Source organism: Panulirus ornatus, chromosome 6 (assembly GCF_036320965.1).
Source record: "Panulirus ornatus isolate Po-2019 chromosome 6, ASM3632096v1, whole genome shotgun sequence".
NCBI lineage: Eukaryota > Metazoa > Arthropoda > Malacostraca > Decapoda > Palinuridae > Panulirus > Panulirus ornatus.
The window spans coordinates 19,687,703-19,709,586 of record NC_092229.1 but is presented as its reverse complement, the minus strand read 5'-3'; the positions used below and the strand labels follow the sequence as shown (position 1 = coordinate 19,709,586).

Below are 21,884 nucleotides of genomic sequence, written 5' to 3'. Positions count from 1 at the left end.
GCACTCACACTTATCCCCTTTGCCTTTGTACAATGGCACTATGCAAGCATTCCGCCAATCCTCAGGCACGTCACCATGAATCATATATACAGTAAATAACCTTACTAACCAGTCAACAATGCAGTCACCCCCTTTTTTAATAGATTCCACTGCAATACCATCCAAACCTGCTGCCTTGCCGGCTTTCATCTTCCACAAAGCTTTTACTACCTATTCTCTGTTTACCAAATCATTTTCCCTAACCCTCTCACTTTGCACACCACCTCGACCAAAACACCCTATATCTGCCACTCTATCATCAAACACATTCAACAAACCTTCAAAATACTCACTCCATCTTCTCACATCATCCCACTACTTGTTATCACCTCCCCATTTGCCCCCTTCACTGAAGTTCCCATTTGCTCCCTCGTCTTAAGCACTTTATTTACCTCCTTCCAAAACATCTTTTCATTCTCCCTAAAATTTAATGATACTCTCTCACCCCAACTCTCATTTGCCCTCTTTTTCACCTCTTGCACCTTTCTCTTGACCTCCTGTCTCTTTCTTTTATACATCTCCCACTCATTTGCATTATTTGCCTGCCAAAATCATCCCAATGCCTCTCTCTTCTCTTTCACTAATAATCTTACTTCTTCATTCCCACCACTCGCTACCCTTTCTAATCAACCCACCTCCCACGCTTCTCATGCCACAAGCATCTTTTGCGCAAGCCATCACTGATTCCCTAAATACATCCCATTCCTCCCCCACTCCCCTTACCTCCTTTGTTCTCACCTTTTTCCATTCTGTACTCAGTCTCTCCTGGTACTTCTTCACACAAGTCTCCTTCCCAAGCTCACTTACTGTCACCACTCTCTTCACCCCAACATTCTCTCTTCTTTTCTGAAAACCCATACAAATCTTCACCTGCACCTCCACAAGATAATGATCAGACATCCCTCCAGCTGCACCTCTCAGCACATTAACATCCAAAAGTCTCTCTTTTGCGCGCCTATCAATTAACACGTAATCCAATAACGCTCTCTGGCCATCTCTCCTACTTACATACGTATACTTATGTATATCTCGCTTTTTAAACCAGGTATTCCCAATCACCAGTCCTTTTTCAGCACATAAATCTACAAGCTCTTCACCATTTCCATTTACAACACTGAACACCCCATGTATACCAATTATTCCCTTAATGATACTCTCTCACCCCAACTCTCATTTGCCCTCTTTTTCACCTCTTGCACCTTTCTCTTGACCTCCTGCCTCTGTCTTTTATACATCTCCCACCCTTTTGCATTTTTCCCTGCAAAAATTGTCCAAATGCTTCTCTCTTCTCTTTCATTAATAATCTTACTTCTTCATCCCACCACTTACCACCCTTTCTAATCAACCCACCTCCCACGCTTCTCATGCCACAAGCATCTTTTGCGCAAGCCATCACTGCTTCCCTAAATACATCCCATTCCTCCCCCACTCCCCTTACCTCCTTTGTTCTCACCTTTTTCCATTTTGTACTCAGTCTCTCCTGGTACTTCCTCATACAAGTCTCCATGTATATATGTAGGTTTGCGGCAGGGGTGTGTGATGTCTCCATGGTTGTTTAATTTGTTTATGGATGGGGTTGTTAGGGAGGTGAATGCAAGAGTTTTGGAAAGAGGGGCAAGTATGAAGTCTGTTGTGGATGAGAGAGCTTGGGAAGTGAGTCAGTTGTTGTTCGCTGATGATACAGCACTGGTGGCTGATTCATGTGAGAAACTGCAGAAGCTGGTGACTGAGTTTGGTAAAGTGTGTGAAAGAAGAAAGTTAAGAGTAAACGTGAATAAGAGCAAGGTTATTAGGTACAGTAGGGTTGAGGGTCAAGTCAATTGGGAGGTAAGTTTGAATGGAGAAAAACTGGAGGAAGTAAAGTGTTTTAGATATCTGGGAGTGGATCTGGCAGCAGATGGAACCATGGAAGTGGAAGTGAATCATAGGGTGGGGGAGGGGGCGAAAATTCTGGGAGCCTTGAAGAATGTGTGGAAGTTGAGAACATTATCTCAGAAAGCAAAAATGGGTATGTTTGAAGGAATAGTGGTTCCAACAATTTTGTATGGTTGCGAGGCGTGGGCTATGGATAGAGTTGTGCACAGGAGGGTGGATGTGCCGGAAATGAGATGTTTGAGGACAATGTGTGGTGTGAGGTGGTTTGATCGAGTAAGTAACGTAAGGGTAAGAGAGATGTGTGGAAATAAAAAGAGCGTGGTTGAGAGAGCAGAAGAGGGTGTTTTGAAATGGTTTGGGCACATGGAGAGAATGAGTGAGGAAAGATTGACCAAGAGGATATACTTTGTCGCTGTCTCCCGCGTTTGCGAGGTAGCGCAAGGAAACAGACAAAAGAAATGGCCCAACCCCCCCCCCCCATACACATGTACATACACACGTCCACACACGCAAATATACATACCTACACAGCTTTCCATGGTTTACCCCAGACGCTTCACATGCCTTGCTTCAATCCACTGACAGCACGTCAACCCCTGTATACCACATGACTCCAATTCACTCTATTTCTTGCCCTCCTTTCACCCTCCTGCATGTTCAGGCCCCGATCACACAAAATCTTTTTCACTCCATCTTTCCACCTCCAATTTGGTCTCCCTCTTCTCCTCGTTCCCTCCACCTCCGACACATATATCCTCTTGGTCAATCTCTCCTCACTCATTCTCTCCATGTGCCCAAACCATTTCAAAACACCCTCTTCTGCTCTCTCGACCACGCTCTTTTTATTTCCACACATCTCTCTTACCCTTACGTTACTTACTCGATCAAACCACCTCACACCACACATTGTCCTCAAACATCTCATTTCCAGCACATCCATCCTCCTGCGCACATCTCTATCCATAGCCCACGCCTCGCAACCATACAGCATTGTTGGAACCACTATTCCCTCAAACATACCCATTTTTGCTTTCCGAGATAATGTTCTCGACTTCCACACATTTTTCAAGGCTCCCAAAATTTTCGCCCCCTCCCCCACCCTATGATCCACTTCCGCTTCCATGGTTCCATCCGCTGACAGATCCACTCCCAGATATCTAAAACACTTCACTTCCTCCAGTTTTTCTCCATTCAAACTCACCTCCCAATTGACTTGACCCTCACCCCTACTGTACCTAATAACCTTGCTCTTATTCACATTTACTCTCAACTTTCTTCTTCCACACACTTTACCAAACTCAGTCACCAGCTTCTGCAGTTTCTCACATGAATCAGCCACCAGCGCTGTATCATCAGCGAACAACAATTGACTCACTTCCCAAGCTCTCTCATCCCCAACAGACTTCATACTTGCCCCTCTTTCCAGGACTCTTGCATTTACCTCCTTTACAACCCCATCCATAAACAAATTAAACAACCATGGAGACATCACACACCCCTGCCGCAAACCTACATTCACTGAGAACCAATCACTTTCCTCTCTTCCTACACGTACACATGCCTTACATCCTCGATAAAAACTTTTCACTGCTTCTAACAACTTGCCTCCCACACCATATATTCTTAATACCTTCCACAGAGCATCTCTATCAACTCTATCATATGCCTTCTCCAGATCCATAAATGCTACATACAAATCCATTTGCTTTTCTAAGTATTTCTCACATACATTCTTCAAAGCAAACACCTGATCCACACATCCTCTACCACTTCTGAAACCGCACTGCTCTTCCCCAATCTGATGCTCTGTACATGCCTTCACCCTCTCAATCAATACCCTCCCATATAATTTACCAGGAATACTCAACAAACTTATACCTCTGTAATTTGAGCACTCACTCTTATCCCCTTTGCCTTTGTACAATGGCACTATGCACGCATTCCGCCAATCCTCAGGCACCTCACCATGAGTCATACATACATTAAATAACCTTACCAACCAGTCAACAATACAGTCACCCCCTTTCTTAATAAATTCCACTGCAATACCATCCAAACCTGCTGCCTTGCCGGCTTTCATCTTCCGCAAAGCTTTTACTACCTCTTCTCTGTTTACCAAATCATTTTCCCTAACCCTCTCACTTTGCACACCACCTCGACCAAAACACCCTATATCTGCCACTCTGTCATCAGACACATTCAACAAACCTTCAAAATACTCATTCCATCTCCTTCTCACATCACCGCTACTTGTTATCACCTCCCCATATATATATATATATATATATATATATATATATATATATATATATATATATATATATATATATATATATATATATATATTATTTATTTATTTATTTTGCTTTGTCGCTGTCTCCCGCGTTTGCGAGGTAGCGCAAGGAAACAGACGAAAGAAATGGCCCAACCCACCCCCATACACATGTATATACATACATGTCCACACACGCAAATATACATACCCATACATCTCAATGTACACATATATATACACACACAGGCACATACATATATACCCATGTACACAATTCACACTGTCTGCCTTTATTCATTCCCATCGCCACCTCGCCACACATGGAATACCATCCCCCTCCCCTCTCGTGTGCGAGGTAGCGCTAGGAAAAGACAACAAAGGCCCCATTCGTTCACACTCAGTCTCTAGCTGTCATGCAATAATGCCCGAAACCACAGCTCCCTTTCCACATCCAGGCCCCACACAACTTTCCATGGTTAACCCCAGACGCTTCACATGCCCTGATTCAATCCACTGACAGCACGTCAACCCCGGTAAACCACATCGATCCAATTCACTCTATTCCTTGCCCTCCTTTCACCCTCCTGCATGTTCAGGCCCCGATCACTCAAAATCTTTTTCACTCCATCTTTCCACCTCCAATTTGGTCTCCCACTTCTCCTCGTTCCCTCCACCTCCGACACATATATCCTCTTGGTCAATCTTTCCTCACTCATTCTCTCCATGTGCCCAAACCATTTCAAAACACCCTCTTCTGCTCTCTCAACCACGCTCTTTTTATTTCCACACATCTCTCTTACTCTTACATTACTTACTCGATCAAACCACCTCACACCACACATTGTCCTCAAACATCTCATTTCCAGCACATCCACCCTCCTGCACACAACTCTATCCATAGCCCACGCCTCACAACCATACAACATTGTTGGAACCACTATTCCTTCAAACATACCCATTTTTGCTTTCCGAGATAATGTTCTCGACTTCCACACATTCTTCAAGGCTCCCAGGATTGTCGCCCCCTCCCTCACCCTATGATTCACTTCCGCTTCCATGGTTACATCCGCTGCCAGATCCACTCCCAGATATCTAAAACACTTTACTTCCTCCAGTTTTTCTCCATTCAAACTTACCTCCCAGTTGACTTGACCCTCAACACTACTGTACCTAATAACCTTGCTCTTATTCACATTTACTCTCAACTTTCTTCTTTCACACACCTTACCAGACTCAGTCACTAGCTTCTGCAGTTTCTCACGTGAATCTACCACCAGCACTGTATCATCAGCGAACAACAACTGACTCACTTCCCAAGCTCTCTCATCCACAACAGACTGCATACTTGCCCCTCTTTCCAAAACTCTTGCATTCACCTCCCTAACAACCCCATCCATAAACAAATTAAACAACCATGGAGACAACACCCACCTCCGCCGCAAACCTACATTCACTGAGAACCAATCACTTTCCTCTCTTCCTACACGTACACATGCCTTACATCCTCGATAAAAACTTTTCACTGCTTCTAACAACTTGCCTCCCACACCATATATTCTTAATCTACCAAAATTATTTGTAACATTTTTAATAATACAACAGGCTCATGAAGATTGGAAGAAGGCTATTGCATCTGTTATCAAAATGGGGAAAAGAAATAACCAAAAATTACAAGCCATGTAGTTTGACAAGTGTGATCTGCAAAATCATGGAGGCTGTTGTGAGGAATGAAACAGTAAGTCACATCTATATCTCTGATGCCTGTTCCCTTCTGGAACTCCCTTAAAGGGGGTAGCCATGGCTATTGAGTCTCCATAATTCAAATTCAATGATACTTCCTAGCCTTTAGTGCCTTACAATTATCAGGCCACTGGCAGAATGCATATATATATATATATATATATATATATGGATTTGTATGTAGCATTTATGGATCTGGAGAAGGCATATGACAGAGTTGATAGAGGTGCTCTGTGGAAGGTATTAAGAATATATGGTGCGGGAGGCAAGTTGTTAGAAGCAGTGAAAAGTTTTTATCAAGGACGTAAGGCATGTGTACGTGCAGGAAGAGAGGAAAGTGATTGGTTCTCAGTGAATGTAGGTTTGCGGCAGGGGTGTGTGATGTCTCCATGGTTGTTTAATTTGTTTATGGATGGGGTTGTTAGGGAGGTGACGTGCTGTCAGTGGATTGAATCAGGGCATGTGAAGTGTCTGGGGTAAACCATGGAAAGCTGTGTAGGTATGTATATTTTGCGTGTGTGGACGTATGTATATACATGTGTATGGGAGTGGGTTGGGCCATTTCTTTCGTCTGTTTCCTTGCGCTACCTCGCAAACGCGGGAGACAGCCAGATTGGGGAAGAGCAGTGTGGTTTCAGAAGTGGTAGAGGATGTGTGGATCAGGTGTTTGCTTTGAAGAATGTATGTGAGAAATACTTAGAAAAGCAAATGGATTTGTATGTAGCATTTATAGATCTGGAGAAGGCATATGATAGAGTTGATAGAGATGCTCTGTGGAAGGTATTAAGAATATATGGTGTGGGAGGCAAGTTGTTAGAAGCAGTGAAAAGTTTTTATCGAGGATGTAAGGCATATGTACGTGTAGGAAGAGAGGAAAGTGATTGGTTCTCCGTGAATGTAGGTTTGCGGCAGGGGTGTGTGATGTCTCCATGGTTGTTTAATTTGTTTATGGATGGGGTTGTTAGGGAGGTGAATGCAAGAGTTTTGGAAAGAGGGGCAAGTATGAAGTCTGTTGGGGATGAGAGAGCTTGGAAAGTGAGTCAGTTGTTGTTCGCTGATGATACAGCGCTGGTGGCTGATTCATGTGAGAAACTGCAGAAGCTGGTGACTGAGTTTGGTAAAGTGTGTGAAAGAAGAAAGTTAAGAGTAAATGTGAATAAGAGCAAGGTTATTAGGTACAGTAGGGTTGAGGGTCAAGTCAATTGGGAGGTAAGTTTGAATGGAGAAAAACTGGAGGAAGTAAAGTGTTTTAGATATCTGGGAGTGGATCTGGCAGCGGATGAAACCATGGAAGCAGAAGTGGATCATAGGGTGGGGGAGGGGGCAAAAATTCTGGAAGCCTTGAAGAATGTGTGGAAGTCGAGAACATTATCTCGGAAAGCAAAATGGGTATGTTTGAAGGAATAGTGGTTCCAACAACGTTGTATGGTTGTGAGGCGTGGGCTATGGATAGAGTTGTGCGCAGGAGGATGGATGTGCTGGAAATGAGATGTTTGAGGACAATGTATGGTGTGAGGTGGTTTGATCGAGTAAGTAACGTAAGGGTAAGAGAGATGTGTGGAAATAAAAAGAGCGTGGTTGAGAGAGCAGAAGAGGGTGTTTTGAAATGGTTTGGGCACATGGAGAGAATGAGTGAGGAAAGATTGACCAAGAGGATATATGTGTCTGAGGTGGAGGGAACGAGGAGAAGTGGGAGACCAAATTGGAGGTGGAAAGATGGAGTGAAAAAGATTTTGTGTGATCGGGGCCTGAACATGCAGGAGGGTGAAAGGAGGGCAAGGAATAGAGTGAATTGGATCGATGTGGTATACCGGGGTTGACGTGCTGTCAGTGGATTGAATCAGGGCATGTGAAGCATCTGGGGTAAACCATGGAAAGCTGTGTAGGTATGTATATTTGTGTGTGTGGACGTATGTATATACATGTGTATGGGGGTAGGTTGGGCCATTTCTTTCGTCTGTTTCCTTGCGCTACCTCGCAAACGCGGGAGACAGCGACAAAGCAAAAAAAAAAAGAAAAAAATATATATATATATTAGAGGGGACGGGAGCGGGGGGCCAGAAATCCTCCCCTCCTTGTATTTTTAACTTTCTAAAATGGGAAACAGTAGAAGGAGTCATGCGGGGAGTGCTCATCCTCCTCGAAGGCTCAGACTGGGGTGTCTAAATGTGTGTGGATGTAACCAAGATGTGAAAAAAGAAGAGATAGGTAGTATGTTTGAGGAAAGGAACCTGGATGTTTTGGCTCTGAGTGAAACGAAGCTCAAGGGTAAAGGGGAAGGGTGGTTTGGGAATGTCTTGGCGCTACCTCACTGAAAGGGGAGGGGGGCTATTTCCTGTGTGGTGGGGTAGCAACGGGAATGGATGAAAGCAGCAAGTTTGAATATATAAATGTGTATATATGCATGTGTCTGTGTATGTATGTATACATTGATATGTATAAGTGCGTGTATGAGCGTTTATGTATATATATGTGTGTATATGAGAGGCTGAGCCATTCTTCATCTGTTTCCTTGTGCTATCTTGTTTACATGGGAAGCAGTGCTTTAGTATAATAATAGAATAAAAAAATATGTATAACCACGTGTATGTGAGTGGATGTGTCATTCTAAGTCTATTTCCTGACGTTACCTCACTTATGCAGGAAATAGCAATCAAGTATGAAAAAAATGTGTGTGTATGAACACTAATTTCAATCTTCTACATACTACCTTTCAACTGAGAACTGATCCAATACTGTGAAAGCTGAAGAGCAAGTGAAGCATTGCCGTACTGCACGCTTCCAGCCAAACCCAATTGTAAAGGTTGCGTACCCCATCCATAGCTTTCAAGAGGAGGTACCACAAACAGACGACACTGCAAACATTTAGTAAGTCACTCCTACTTATTCAACTTGTTCTGGTAAAGTTACCAAATTATACTTGAAGCTTTTATGCCAGCATTTACAATACAGTAACCTACACATTTATTCTGTGCAAAACGTAATCAACCCTCTTAACCATACAAGAAGAAACAACCTGGAATACACTTTTTTTTTTAAAGCCCATTCTGTGAAGCAAAAAGAAACTTTTTTGGTCTGCATCTGTTATAATGATTTAGAAAAAACTAAGCAGATTTGCTGACTACATATTGGAAATGTGCATGTATTATTATGCTGGCCATAAATCTTTTTTTTTTTACAACAATTATCATAAACTATCAGTCATCTTTTTCAGCTATATTACCAAGTACAGTCAATAAAAAAGCTCTGTTACATTTGCTGTGTTTTGTGATTTAAAAAAAAAGGATGAAGCATTTTGATATATTCTCCTGAGTATCTTCATGTATTTGTATGTCTGTTCTCCTTGTACAAAAACAGGAACAGAGTAAGGAGCCAAAGGAAGAGGACTCCATGAAGGTTTAGGGTGAGGTGTCTGAATGTGTGTATATGTGGAACTAAACAAGCTGAAAAGAGAGAGACAGAGGCCATATTTGATGGAAGTTCTGGCTCTGAGTGAGACTAGACTGAAGGGGAAGGATGTACAATACTTAGAGATGCAGGTGACAATCGTCATCTATAAATGACTTCAGTCAGTAAAAGAGCCTCTTGATTCCTTCAAACATGGGAAGGAAAATTCAGCATGTATACTTCGTGTTTAGGACCCTACTTATTAGTCATATCCTGCCCTTTGCAATAACTGCTTGGGTTAAAAGTTGATCTTTTACTTAATCAGTTCTTACCTTCTTCTCCTTAGCTCTCTCTATCAATACAGACATGGCAGGTCTCAGTTGCTGGTCCACTGTGAATATAGGCACCCCAGGTTTCATGATACCTGCCTTTTGCCAGGCAATTGACTCAATGGTTTTACCTAGTACAGATGTGTGGTCAAGATCCAGCGTTGTCACACCACACACCACAGGCTTTCTGAAAAATATCATTTGGAATAAGCGGTGATATATATGCAGTTCTGACAGAAAAGGAATATTTGTGACAAAAAGTAGAGTACCTTCTTAACTATCTGTGTTTGCTATTTCCCTCATCTCCATGAGGATAATGTAGGTATATCTGAGGAAATGAATATCAAGCTCAAAAGATCAAAGTAGAAACTACAGCAAAAACTGGTGACTGAATTTGGGAATGAGAGTGAAAGGAGGAAGTTGAGAGTAAATGTGAATAAAAAACAAAGATATTAGATGAAGTTGGAATGAGGGACAAGCTAGTCAGGGTAAGAGTTTGAATGGAGAAAAATTGGAGGAAGATTTTTTTTTCATCTAATATATCTGGGAGTGGACAAGGCAGTGAATGGAGCAATGGAAGTGGAAGTGAGTCACAGGGTGGTGGAGGGGGGCAAAGGTCCTGGGAGCACTGAAGAAAGTGTGGAAGGATAGAACATTATCTGGGAGGGCAAAAAAGGGTATACCATATGAATGTGAGGCATGGGCTATAGATATAAGGCTGAGCAGTGGAGGATGAGGGTGTTGGTAATATGTTTGACGACAATTTGTGGTGTGAGGTGGTTTGATCAAGTAATGAAAGAGTAAGAGAGATGTGTGGTAATAAAAAAAAAAGTGGCTGAGAAAGCAGAAGGCGTCTAGAAATGAAGTAGAGGAAAGAAGGAAAACAGAGAAATCAAACTGGAGATGGAAGGAAGGATTGAAAAAAATTTTGAGCAATAAGGACCTGAACATGCAGGAAAGTGAAAGGCATGCACAGGATAGAGTGAATTGGAACAATGTGGTACACTTGGGTCAACGTGCTTTCAATGGATTGAACCAGGTCATGTGAAGCATTTGGGGGTAAGCCATGGAAAGTTCTATGGGGCCTGGTTAAGGATATGGAACCGTGGTTTCGGTGCATTACACATGACAGCTACAGAATGGATGTGAACAGATGTGGCCTTTCTTTGTGTGTTTTCTGGTACTACCTTACTGATGCAGGGGTGGCATTACTGTTTCCTGTGGGGCAGGGTGGCGTTGGGAATGGATAAAGGCAAGCAAGTATGAATATGTATGACAGGTTTGGATGGTATTGCAGTAGAATTCATCAAGAAAGAGGTTGACTGTGTTGTTGACTGGTTGGTAAGGATATTCAATATATGTATGGATCATGGTGAGGGGCCTGAGGATTGGTGGCATGCATGTATAGCACCACTGTACAAAAGCAAAGGGGATAAAGGTGAGTGTTTAAACCAAAGAGGTACAAGTTTGTTGAGCAGTCCTAGAGAATTGTATGGGTGGGTATTGACTGAAGGATAAAAGCATGAATGGAGCAGTGTGGTTTCAGAAAGAGTAGAGGATAGATGGATCAGGTGTTTGCTTTGAAGAATGTGTCTGAAAAATACTTAGAAAAACAGAAGGCTTTGAATGCACATCTATGGATCTGGAAAAGGCATATGATAGGGTTAATAAAGATGCTTTTTGGAAGAAAGAGTATATGGTGTGGTATGTAAGCTGCTAGAAGCAGTGAGAAGTTTTTATCAAGGGTGTAAGGCATGTGTATGAATAGTAAGAAAGGAGAGTGATTGGTTCCCAGCGAAGTCGGTCTGCGGGATGGGTGTGTGATGTCTCCATGGTTGTTTAATATGTTTATGAATTGGGTCGTTAGGCAGGTAAATGCAAGAGTTTTGAAGAGGGGCAAGCATGCAGTCTGTTGGGGATGAGACAGCCTGGGAAGTGAGTCAGTTGTTGTTTGCCAATGATACAGCACTGGTGGTTGATTTGAGTGAGAAACAACAAAAATTGGTGACTGAGTTTGGAAAAGTGTGTGAAAGAAGAAAGTTGAAAGTAAATGTGAATAAGAGCATGGTTATCAGGTTCAGCAAGGCTGAGGGACAAGTTAGTTGGAATGTAAGATTAATTGAAGAAAAATGGGAGGAAGTGAAGTGTTTGAGTTATCTGAAAGTGGACCTAGTAGTGAATGGAACCATGGAAGTGGAAGCGAGTCATAGTGTGGGGGAGGGGAAGAAGGTTCTGGGAGTGATGAAGAATGTGTGGAAAGAAAGAACACTATATCAGCATAAATGGGTATGTTTGAAGGAATAGCAGTTCCAACAATATCATATTTTTGCGAAGCATGGGCTATATATAGGGTTGTCCGGAGCAGGAGTGATGAGTTGGAAATGAAATGTATGAGGACAATAAGTGATGTGAGGTGGTTTGATCGAGTAAAAAAGGTAAGAGAGATTCATGGTAATACAAGGAGTGTGGGTGAGACAGCAGAAGAGGGTGTGTTGAAATGGTTTGGTCATATGGAGAGAATAAGTCAGGAAAGGTTGAAAAAGAGGATATATGTGTCAGAGGTGGAGGAAACAAGAAGCTAGAGACCAAACTGGAGGTGGAAGGATGGAGTGAAAACATTTTGAGTGATCAAGGCCTGAACATACAGGAGGGTGAGATGCGTGCAAAGAAAAAAGTGAATGGGAATGATGTGGTATACTGGTAATCCATGGAAAGGCCTGTGGGGACTGGATGTGGACAGAGAGCTGTAGTTTCGGTGCATTACACATGATAGCTAGAGACTGAGTGTGGATGAGTGGCCTTTTTTGTCTGTTCTCCCAGAGCTACCTCACTGATGCTGTTCCCTGTGGTGCAGGGTGGTGCCAGGAATGGATGAAGGCAAGCAAGCATGAATATGTACATGTGTATGTATCTATATGTCTGTGTATTTGTATGTATATGCATATATGTTGTTATGTATATGTAAGTATATGTACATGTATTTTCACCTCTTGCACCTTTCTCTTGACCTCCTGTCTCTTTCTTTTATACATCTCCCACTCAACTGCATTTTTTCCCTGCAAAAATCGTCCAAATGCCTCTCTCTTCTCTTTCACTAATACTCTTACTTTTTCATCCCACCACTCACTACCCTTTCTAATCAACCCACCTCCCACTCTTCTCATGCCACAAGCATCTTTTGCGCAATCCATCACTGATTCCCTAAATACATCCCATTCCTCCCCCACTCCCCTTACTTCCATTGTTCTCACCTTTTTCCATTCTGTACTCAGTCTCTCCTGGTACTTCCTCACACAGGTCTCCTTCCCAAGCTCACTTACTCTCACCACCCTCTTCACCCCAACATTCACTCTTCTTTTCTGAAAACCCATACAAATCTTCACCTCAGCCTCCACAAGATAATGATCAGACATCCCTCCAGTTGCACCTCTCAGCACATTAACATCCAAAAGTCTCTCTTTCGCACGCCTGTCAATTAACACATAATCCAATAACGCTCTCTGGCCATCTCTCCTACTTACATAAGTATACTTATGTATATCTCGCTTTTTAAACCAGGTATTCCCAATCATCAGTCCTTTTTCAGCACATAAATCTACAAGCTCTTCACCATTTCCATTTACAACACTGAACACCCCATGTATACCAATTATTCCCTCAACTGCCACATTACTCACCTTTGCATTCAAATCACCCATCACTATAACCCGGTCTCGTGCATCAAAACCACTAACACACTCATTCAGCTGCTCCCAAAACACTTGCCTCTCATGATCTTTCTTCTCATGCCCGGGTGCATATGCACCAATAATCACCCACCTCTCTCCATCAACTTTCAGTTTTACCCATATTAATCGAGAATTTACTTTCTTACATTCTATCACATACTCCCACAACTCCTGTTTCAGGAGTATTGCTACTCCTTCCCTTGCTCTTGTCCTCTCACTAACCCCTGACTTTACTCCCCAGACATTCCCAAACCACTCTTCCCCTTTACCCTTGAGCTTCGTTTCACTCAGAGCCAAAACATCCAGGTTCCTTTCCTCAAACATACTACCTATCTCTCCTTTTTTCACATCTTGGTTACATCCACACACATTTAGGCACCCCACTCTGAGCCTTCGAGGAGGATGAGCACTCCCCGCGTGACTCCTTCTTCTGTTTCCCATTTTAGAAAGTTAATACAAAGAGGGGAGGATTTCTGGCCCCCCGCTCCCGTCCCCTCTAGTCGCTTTCTACGACACGCGAGGAATACGTGGGAAGTATTCTTTCACTCCTATCCCCAGGGATAATATACATATATATATACATATACACATACACACACATACACATACATACGCACATATACACACACACACATACATATATATACATAAGAAAAATGTAAGAAACAATTTAGAAAACTGAAACTTCTACCTTGAAATGAATGAAAAAATGAATGTCACATAATGGTTCAACCTGTATTGTTGACTGGTTGGTAAGGTTATTTAATGTATGTATGACTCATGGTGAGGTGCCTGAGGATTGGCGGAATGCGTGCATAGTGCCATTGTACAAAGGCAAAGGGGATAAGAGTGAGTGCTCAAATTACAGAGGTATAAGTTTGTTGAGTATTCCTGGTAAATTATATGGGAGGGTATTGATTGAGAGGGTGAAGGCATGTACAGAGCATCAGATTGGGGAAGAGCAGTGTGGTTTCAGAAGTGGTAGAGGATGTGTAGATCAGGTGTTTGCTTTGAAGAATGTATGTGAGAAATACTTAGAAAAGCAAATGGATTTGTATGTAGCATTTATGGATCTGGAGAAGGCATATGATAGAGTTGATAGAGATGCTCTGTGGAAGGTATTAAGAATATATGGTGTGGGAGGAAAGTTGTTAGAAGCAGTGAAAAGTTTTTATCGAAGATGTAAGGCATGTGTACGTGTAGGAAGAGAGGAAAGTGATTGGTTCTCAGTGAATGTAGGTTTGCGGCAGGGGTGTGTGATGTCTCCATGGTTGTTTAATTTGTTTATGGATGGGGTTGTTAGGGAGGTAAATGCAAGAGTTTTGGAAAGAGGGGCAAGTATGAAGTCTGTTGGGGATGAGAGAGCTTGGGAAGTGAGTCAGTTGTTGTTCGCTGATGATACAGCGCTGGTGGCTGATTCATGTGAGAAACTGCAGAAGCTGGTGACTGAGTTAGGTAAAGTGTGTGGAAGAAGAAAGTTAAGAGTAAATGTGAATAAGAGCAAGGTTATTAGGTACAGTAGGGTTGAGGGTCAAGTCAATTGGGAGGTGAGTTTGAATGGAGAAAAACTGGAGGAAGTGAAGTGTTTCAGATATCTGGGAGTGGATCTGGCAGCGGATGGAACCATGGAAGCGGAAGTGGATCATAGGGTAGGGGAGGGGGCGAAAATTCTGGGAGCCTTGAAGAATGTGTGGAAGTCGAGAACATTATCTCGGAAAGCAAAAATGGGTATGTTTGAAGGAATAGTGGTTCCAACAATGTTGTATGGTTGCGAGGCGTGGGCTATGGATAGAGTTGTGCGCAGGAGGATGGATGTGCCGGAAATGAGATGTTTGAGGACAATGTGTGGTGTGAGGTGGTTTGATCGAGTGAGTAACGTAAGGGTAAGAGAGATGTGTGGAAATAAAAAGAGCGTGGTTGAGAGAGCAGAAGAGGGTGTTTTGAAGTGGTTTGGGCACATGGAGAGAATGAGTGAGGAAAGATTGACCAAGAGGATATATGTGTCGGAGGTGGAGGGAACGAGGAGAAGAGGGAGACCAAATTGGAGGTGGAAAGATGGAGTGAAAAAGATTTTGTGTGATCGGGGTCTGAACATGCAGGAGGGTGAAAGGAGGGCAAGGAATAGAGTGAATTGGAGCGATGTGGTATACCGGGGTCGACGTGCTGTCAGTGGATTGAATCAAGGCATGTGAAGCGTCTGGGGTAAACCATGGAAAGCTGTGTAGGTATGTATATTTGCGTGTGTGGACGTATGTATATACATGTGTATGGGGGGGGTTGGGCCATTTCTTTCGTCTGTTTCCTTGCGCTACCTCGCAGACGCGGGAGACAGCGACAAAGTATAATAAAAAAAAAAAAAAATAATGCATGTACATGTATGTATACATGTATGTATATGAGTGGATGGGTCTCTCTTTGTTTGTTTCCTGGCACTACCTTGCTGATATATGTCAGAAGTGGAGGGAACAAAGGCAAGTGGGAGACCAAACTGGAGGTGGAAGGATGGAGTGATAAAGATTTTGAGCTATCAGTGGCCTAAAAATGCAGGAGAGTAAAAGACAAGCACGGAATAACGTGAAGTGGAATGATGTGGTATACTAGGGTCATTATGCTGTCAATGGATTTAACTATGGTAGGTGAAACATCCAGGGTAAACCATGGAAATGGAAAGGTCTGTGTGACCTGGATGTGGACAGGGACAGGTGCATTACACATAACAGCTAGAGAATGAATGACAGCAGATGTGGCCTTTCTTTGTCTATTTCATGATGAAGTAGAGGAGGAGATGGATTAAGTATTTTGAAGGACGGCTGAATGTTTCTGTTGATAGGGTGGCATATGTACGGTGCTTAGGTCAGGGAGGTATGCAAAGTGCAAGTCATGGAGAGTGAAAGCCTTATGGAAGATGATATGTGGCAAGGTGGCTAGCGTGGATGGTACTGTAGTTAAATTTGGTTAGTGACAATTTTCACTGCCAGCAACGCTTGGTGAGGTGCCTCAGGATTGGTGGAATGCATGTATAGCTGTATTGTATAAACGTATGAAGGCCAAAGGCGAGTCTTCAAACTACAGAGGTATAAATGTGTTGAGTGTACCTGGTAAGTTGGATGAGAAAATGGAGATGAGATGGTGAAGTCATATGCATATCATCACAATGAAGTAAAATGCAGTTCATGATATGGTACTGGAGGTGTGGATCAGGTATCTGCTTAAAAGAACATGTGTGAGAAATACAAAGAAAATGAAGGAGTTTTTTTGTGATTTTTGATGTGTGCGAAGTCATTTTGTGAGCTAACCGAAAAATTAATATGATGCTCACTTCAGCACATCACTTGTAAGTTGAGAATATGCAAAAATGAAATAACAGGCTGTATGTGCTTGATGTACCCCATGTGGAATTAAAAGGCTGAATGAACTTTACCCTCCTCAGGTTACTGGGAATTAATTTAATCAAGACTAAACAGAATCTCTCAAGCTGGTTTGCAATACCATCCATGTTATTCAAATGAAATAGTTTAGTGGAAAAGAAAGAATTTGCAACATAAAATGAAAAGTAATAACATACTGGAAACAAAAAAGTCAACTTTTGATCAATATGTATGAAACCCCCTGTCCTGTAAAATGTTTGCCATCTTGTACTGAGTTTTACTATATTAAATCGTCAATTGAAACTATTTTCAAACTTTTTAAATTTCCTGAAATAAAGTACAGAATGAATATCTAATGATAATCTTACCTGACAATATTAGTACAGTCATATTCTCCCCCTATGCCCACTTCCAAGACAGCAACATCCACTTCCTCTCGCAAAAAAACTTTTAGTGCTAGAACTGTTAGAAATTTGAAGTAAGCTGGCATGTCGTCTTCACTTTCCTATGAATATTCAAAACTTCAATAAATATTATAACAGCCCCAGCTAAAGTAACAGTGGTTAATATATTCAAGGTACATCTGCATTATATCTTTTACAAAATTCATCTAAAGATCACAATACCAATTTCACTCCCTCAGCATTATATGCTGACACGGGTTGAAAATATAGTCATCTACTGCAAAACATTTCAAGGGCAAGTTCTAAATTTTCTTATGTGAAGTATTATGCTGTGCTCAACTACTGAAAATCAAAAATAAAAGGAAAGAAAATGAGATCTCAGGAGAAAAATTATAATGTTTAGGAAAAAATAATGCTTCCCTGAAAAGAGGTAAATAAGAGAGGAGAGGCATGTGTAATGTAGAAAAATGTATTAAACAATTCTGGAAGAATACTGGTAACACAACAAGAAATTGAAAAACAATGGAGAGAATATCTCAAAGAAATGGTTGGAGTTTTATGGTGAAAGAGAAAATTGGTGCAATTGCAATAGAGTCTGCATGAAGAACTGGAAGTTGAGGAAGAATTTAAATATCAGAGTACAGTGAAACCTCTGTTATCCGAAATGCTTAGGGAGTCAACTGTCTGAGGGTTTTTAAAATATTTGATAATTCAGAAATTGTAATATCATTAAAAATGTTACATATTTGTATACTTTTTCAATATAAATATATGTAATCAAATAAGCAAATGATGTTAAAGTCCTTCATAAATGCCACCTGGGACTCGCAATTAACCAGCCTCTTGCACAACTCCATCTTCTTCTCAAGGCTTAAAACACTTCTCCTGTGCTTTCTGCATAACAAAGACAGCTATGAGGAGCTGTCAATAATTGCTTATTTTGCTTGAAAGGGGCCACTGTCCACAATAGTAACTTAGGGTGTACGAAATAAGGAAGTGTGCAGGACCGGTACAAAACATTATGCCAGAGAGCATTTTGGAGACAATATAAACAATCATCAGCACCATAAATCAACAGGTGGTGAGCATCTTAATAGATGCATCATGGTGCGTGCACAATCTAAAACATTTTTAAGTATCTCTGTTAATTTTTGAATAATTGTTTGGATAACAGAGGGTTGCCAACCTAAACTGAAATAATAAGTTGTTTTGAAAATTTTGTTGGCTCAAATTAAGGATAATAGAGGTCTTACTCTACATAATTTACTAGGCACAGTAGTAGAAAAGCTGATACTGTAAGTGTATCAAAACACATAATCCAAACAATCCAGCAAGACCCATAGAGAGTTCAGTGGGCTTAATCACATAAAAGTTATCGAAATGGTTTGTTTCTTTATTAAGCCCACTAAATGGTAATATATCAAATCTTAATATCATAAACAATGCAGATTTAGTTAACAAGCTTTGTAATATCCATGTTGATCTTGTTTTCAAACTAGTAAGTTTTGATGCGTCATCCTTGTTCATAAATGTTCCAGCTCATGACCTGACAATATCTGGTTGATGCCTTGGATAATCTTGATCTACCTGTTTCAAACTCTGTTTCTTGAACTGAAAAAATTGTGTATAAAAGACTGTGTATTTCAATTCAATGGAGAATATCATGCTCATGGTATGGCATTGAGTAACCTTCTTTCACCAGTATTGAAGAATCTTTACATGGAATTCTTTAAAACAAAATTACTAAGGGATACCTTACCCTCTAAAGCAATCTGGTTTAGATATGTAGATGATGTTCTTTGTGTTTGGCTAACATGCGAAAATTTACAAATATTTCTCTGTGTAGTTTACAATTTACTTCATTCTATCAAATTTACTGTGGAAGTGATAATAATTATATATTACCATTTTTAGATTGGAAGCATGTTTAAGTTTAGCATATACAGAAACCCATCAATGTTTGTTCTTATATTCATTATCACCCAGCTCAACATAACAGAACTAAATAATCATCAATCCAGTCAATTCCTTGGGGCATTACATACACGCAGTCCTGAATCTATTAATTAAGAGTTTGAGAGGATATATTCTATTGGATTCAAGTCAAAGAATCCTAGCTCTTTCAATGATAAAGCTCTTAAGTTGGCAGAGAAACATTTTTATAAGGTTTACTCCAAACTTCCTCTAGACACCAGGAATCTCTTAGTCCTCCCATTTAGTGATAATTCTATGTTACTTCCAAGGTTGCTAAAATTCTCTAATGTGAATGTAGCCTTCAGCAATAAAAATACTACTAAGAATATCTTAATCAAAAACTTGCCAGAAAATGCCGTGGGCTGTGTTTACAGATACCTTGTAAAAGCTGTAACATGTTTTATATTGGGCAGACTGGAAAGGATCTCGATGTTAGACTTTTTTTTTTTTTTTTGTCGCTGTCTCCCGTGTTTGTGAGGTAGCGCAATGAAACAGACGAAAGAAATGGCCCAACCCACCCCCATACACATGTATATACATACATCCACACACGCAAATATACATACCTACACAGCTTTCCATGGTTTACCCCAGACGCTTCACATGCCCTGATTCAATCCATTGACAGCACGTCAACCCCGGTATACCACATCGATCCAATTCACTCTATTCCTTGCCCTCCTTTCCCTCTCCTGCATGTTCAGGCCCCGATCACACAAAATCTTTTTCACTCCATCTTTCCACCTCCAATTTGGTCGCCCACTTCTCTTCGTTCCCTCCACCTCTGACACATATATCCTCTTGGTCAATCTTTCCTCACTCATTCTCTCCATGTGCCCAAACCATTTCAAAACACCCTCTTCTGCACTCTCAACCACGCTCTTTTTATTTCCACACATCTCTCTCACCCTTAAGTTGCTTACTTGATCAAACCACCTCACACAACACATTGTCTTCAAACATCTCATTTCCAGCACATCCATCCTCCTGCGCACAACTCTATCCATAGCCCACGCCTCGCAACCGGACAACATTGTTGGAACCACTATTCCTTCAAACATACCCATTTTTGCTTTCCGAGATAATGTTCTCGACTTCCACACATTCTTCAAGGCTCCCAGAATTTTTGCCCCCTCCCCCACCCTATGATCCACTTCCGCTTCCATGGTTCCATCCGCTGCCAGATCCACTCCCAGATATCTAAAACACTTTATTTCCTCCAGTTTTTCTCCATTCAAACTTACCTCCCAATTGACTTGACCCTCAACCCTACTGTACCTAATAACCTTGCTCTTATTCACATTTACTCTTAACTTTCTTCTTTCACACACTTTACCAAACTCAGGCACCAGCTTCTGCAGTTTCTCACATGAATCAGCCACCAGCACTGTATCATCAGCGAACAACAACTGACTCACTTCCCAAGCTCTCTCATCCCCAACAGACTTCATACTTGCCCCTCTTTCCAAAACTCTTGCATTCACCTCCCTAACAACCCCATCCATAAACAAATTAAACAACCATGGAGACATTACACACCCCTGCCACAAACCTACATTCACTGAAAACCAATCACTTTCCACTCTTCCTACACGTACACATGCCTTACACCCTTGATAAAAACTTTTCACTGCTTCTAACAACTTGCCTCCCACACCATATATTCTTAATACCTTCCACAGAGCATCTCTATCAACTCTATCATATGCCTTCTCCAGATCCATAAATGCTACATACAAATCCATTTGCTTTTCTAAGTATTTCCCACATACAATCTTCAAAGCAAACACCTGATCCACACATCCTCTACCACTTCTGAAACCACACTGCTCTTCCCCAATCTGATGCTCTGTACATGCCTTTACCCTCTCAATCAATACCCTCCCATATAATTTACCAGGAATACTCAACAAACTTATACCTCTGTAATTTGAGCACTCACTCTTATCCCCTTTGCCTTTGTACAATGGCACTATGCACACATTCCGCCAATCCTCAGGCACCTCACCATGAGTCATACATACATTAAATAACCTTACCAACCAGTCAATAATACAGTCACCCCCTTTTTTAATAGATTCCACTGCAATACCATCCAAACCTGCTGCCTTGCCGGCTTTCATCTTCCGCAAAGCTTTTACAACCTCTTCTCTGTTTACCAAATCATTTTCCCTAACCCTCTCACTTTGCACACCACCTCGACCAAAATACCCTATATCTGCCACTCTATCATCAAACACATTCAACAAACCTTCAAAATACTCACTCCATCTCCTTCTCACATCACCACTACTTGTTATCTCCTCCCCATTTGCGCCCTTCACTGAAGTTTCCATTTGCTCCCTTGTCTTACGCACTTTATTTACCTCCTTCCAGAACATCTTTTTATTCTCCCTAAAATTTAATGATACTCTCTCACCCCAACTCTCATTTGCCCTCTTTTTCACCTCTTGCACCTTTCTCTTGACCTCCTGTCTCTTTCTTTTATACATCTCCCACTCATTTGCATTTTTTCCCTGCAAAAACCGTCCAAATGCCTCTCTCTTCTCTTTCATTAATAATCTTACTTCTTCATCCCACCACTCACTACCCTTTCTAATTAACCCACCTCCCACTCTTCTCATGTTACAAGCATCTTTTGCGCAATCCATCACTGATTCCCTAAATACATCCCATTCCTCCCCCACTCCCCTTACTTCCATTGTTCTCACCTTTTTCCATTCTGTACTCAGTCTCTTCTTGTACTTCCTCACACAAGTCTCCTT

General features: G+C 41.5%; 1 protein-coding gene across 2 annotated transcripts in view; it reads right to left on the bottom strand.

The window, feature by feature from the left end:
* The window catches only part of LOC139749112 (folylpolyglutamate synthase, mitochondrial-like), a 116,435-nt gene that overhangs the window by 64,021 nt on the left and 30,530 nt on the right, over positions 1–21,884 (bottom strand). For both annotated transcript variants that reach the window (XM_071662699.1, XM_071662700.1), the window contains exons 4-6: positions 17,110–17,246; positions 9,649–9,832; positions 8,640–8,784 (exon numbers count right to left, since the gene is read on the bottom strand). In XM_071662699.1, the coding sequence (XP_071518800.1) occupies positions 8,640–8,784; positions 9,649–9,832; positions 17,110–17,246 (466 nt within the window). The remainder of the gene's footprint in view (positions 1–8,639; positions 8,785–9,648; positions 9,833–17,109; positions 17,247–21,884) is intronic.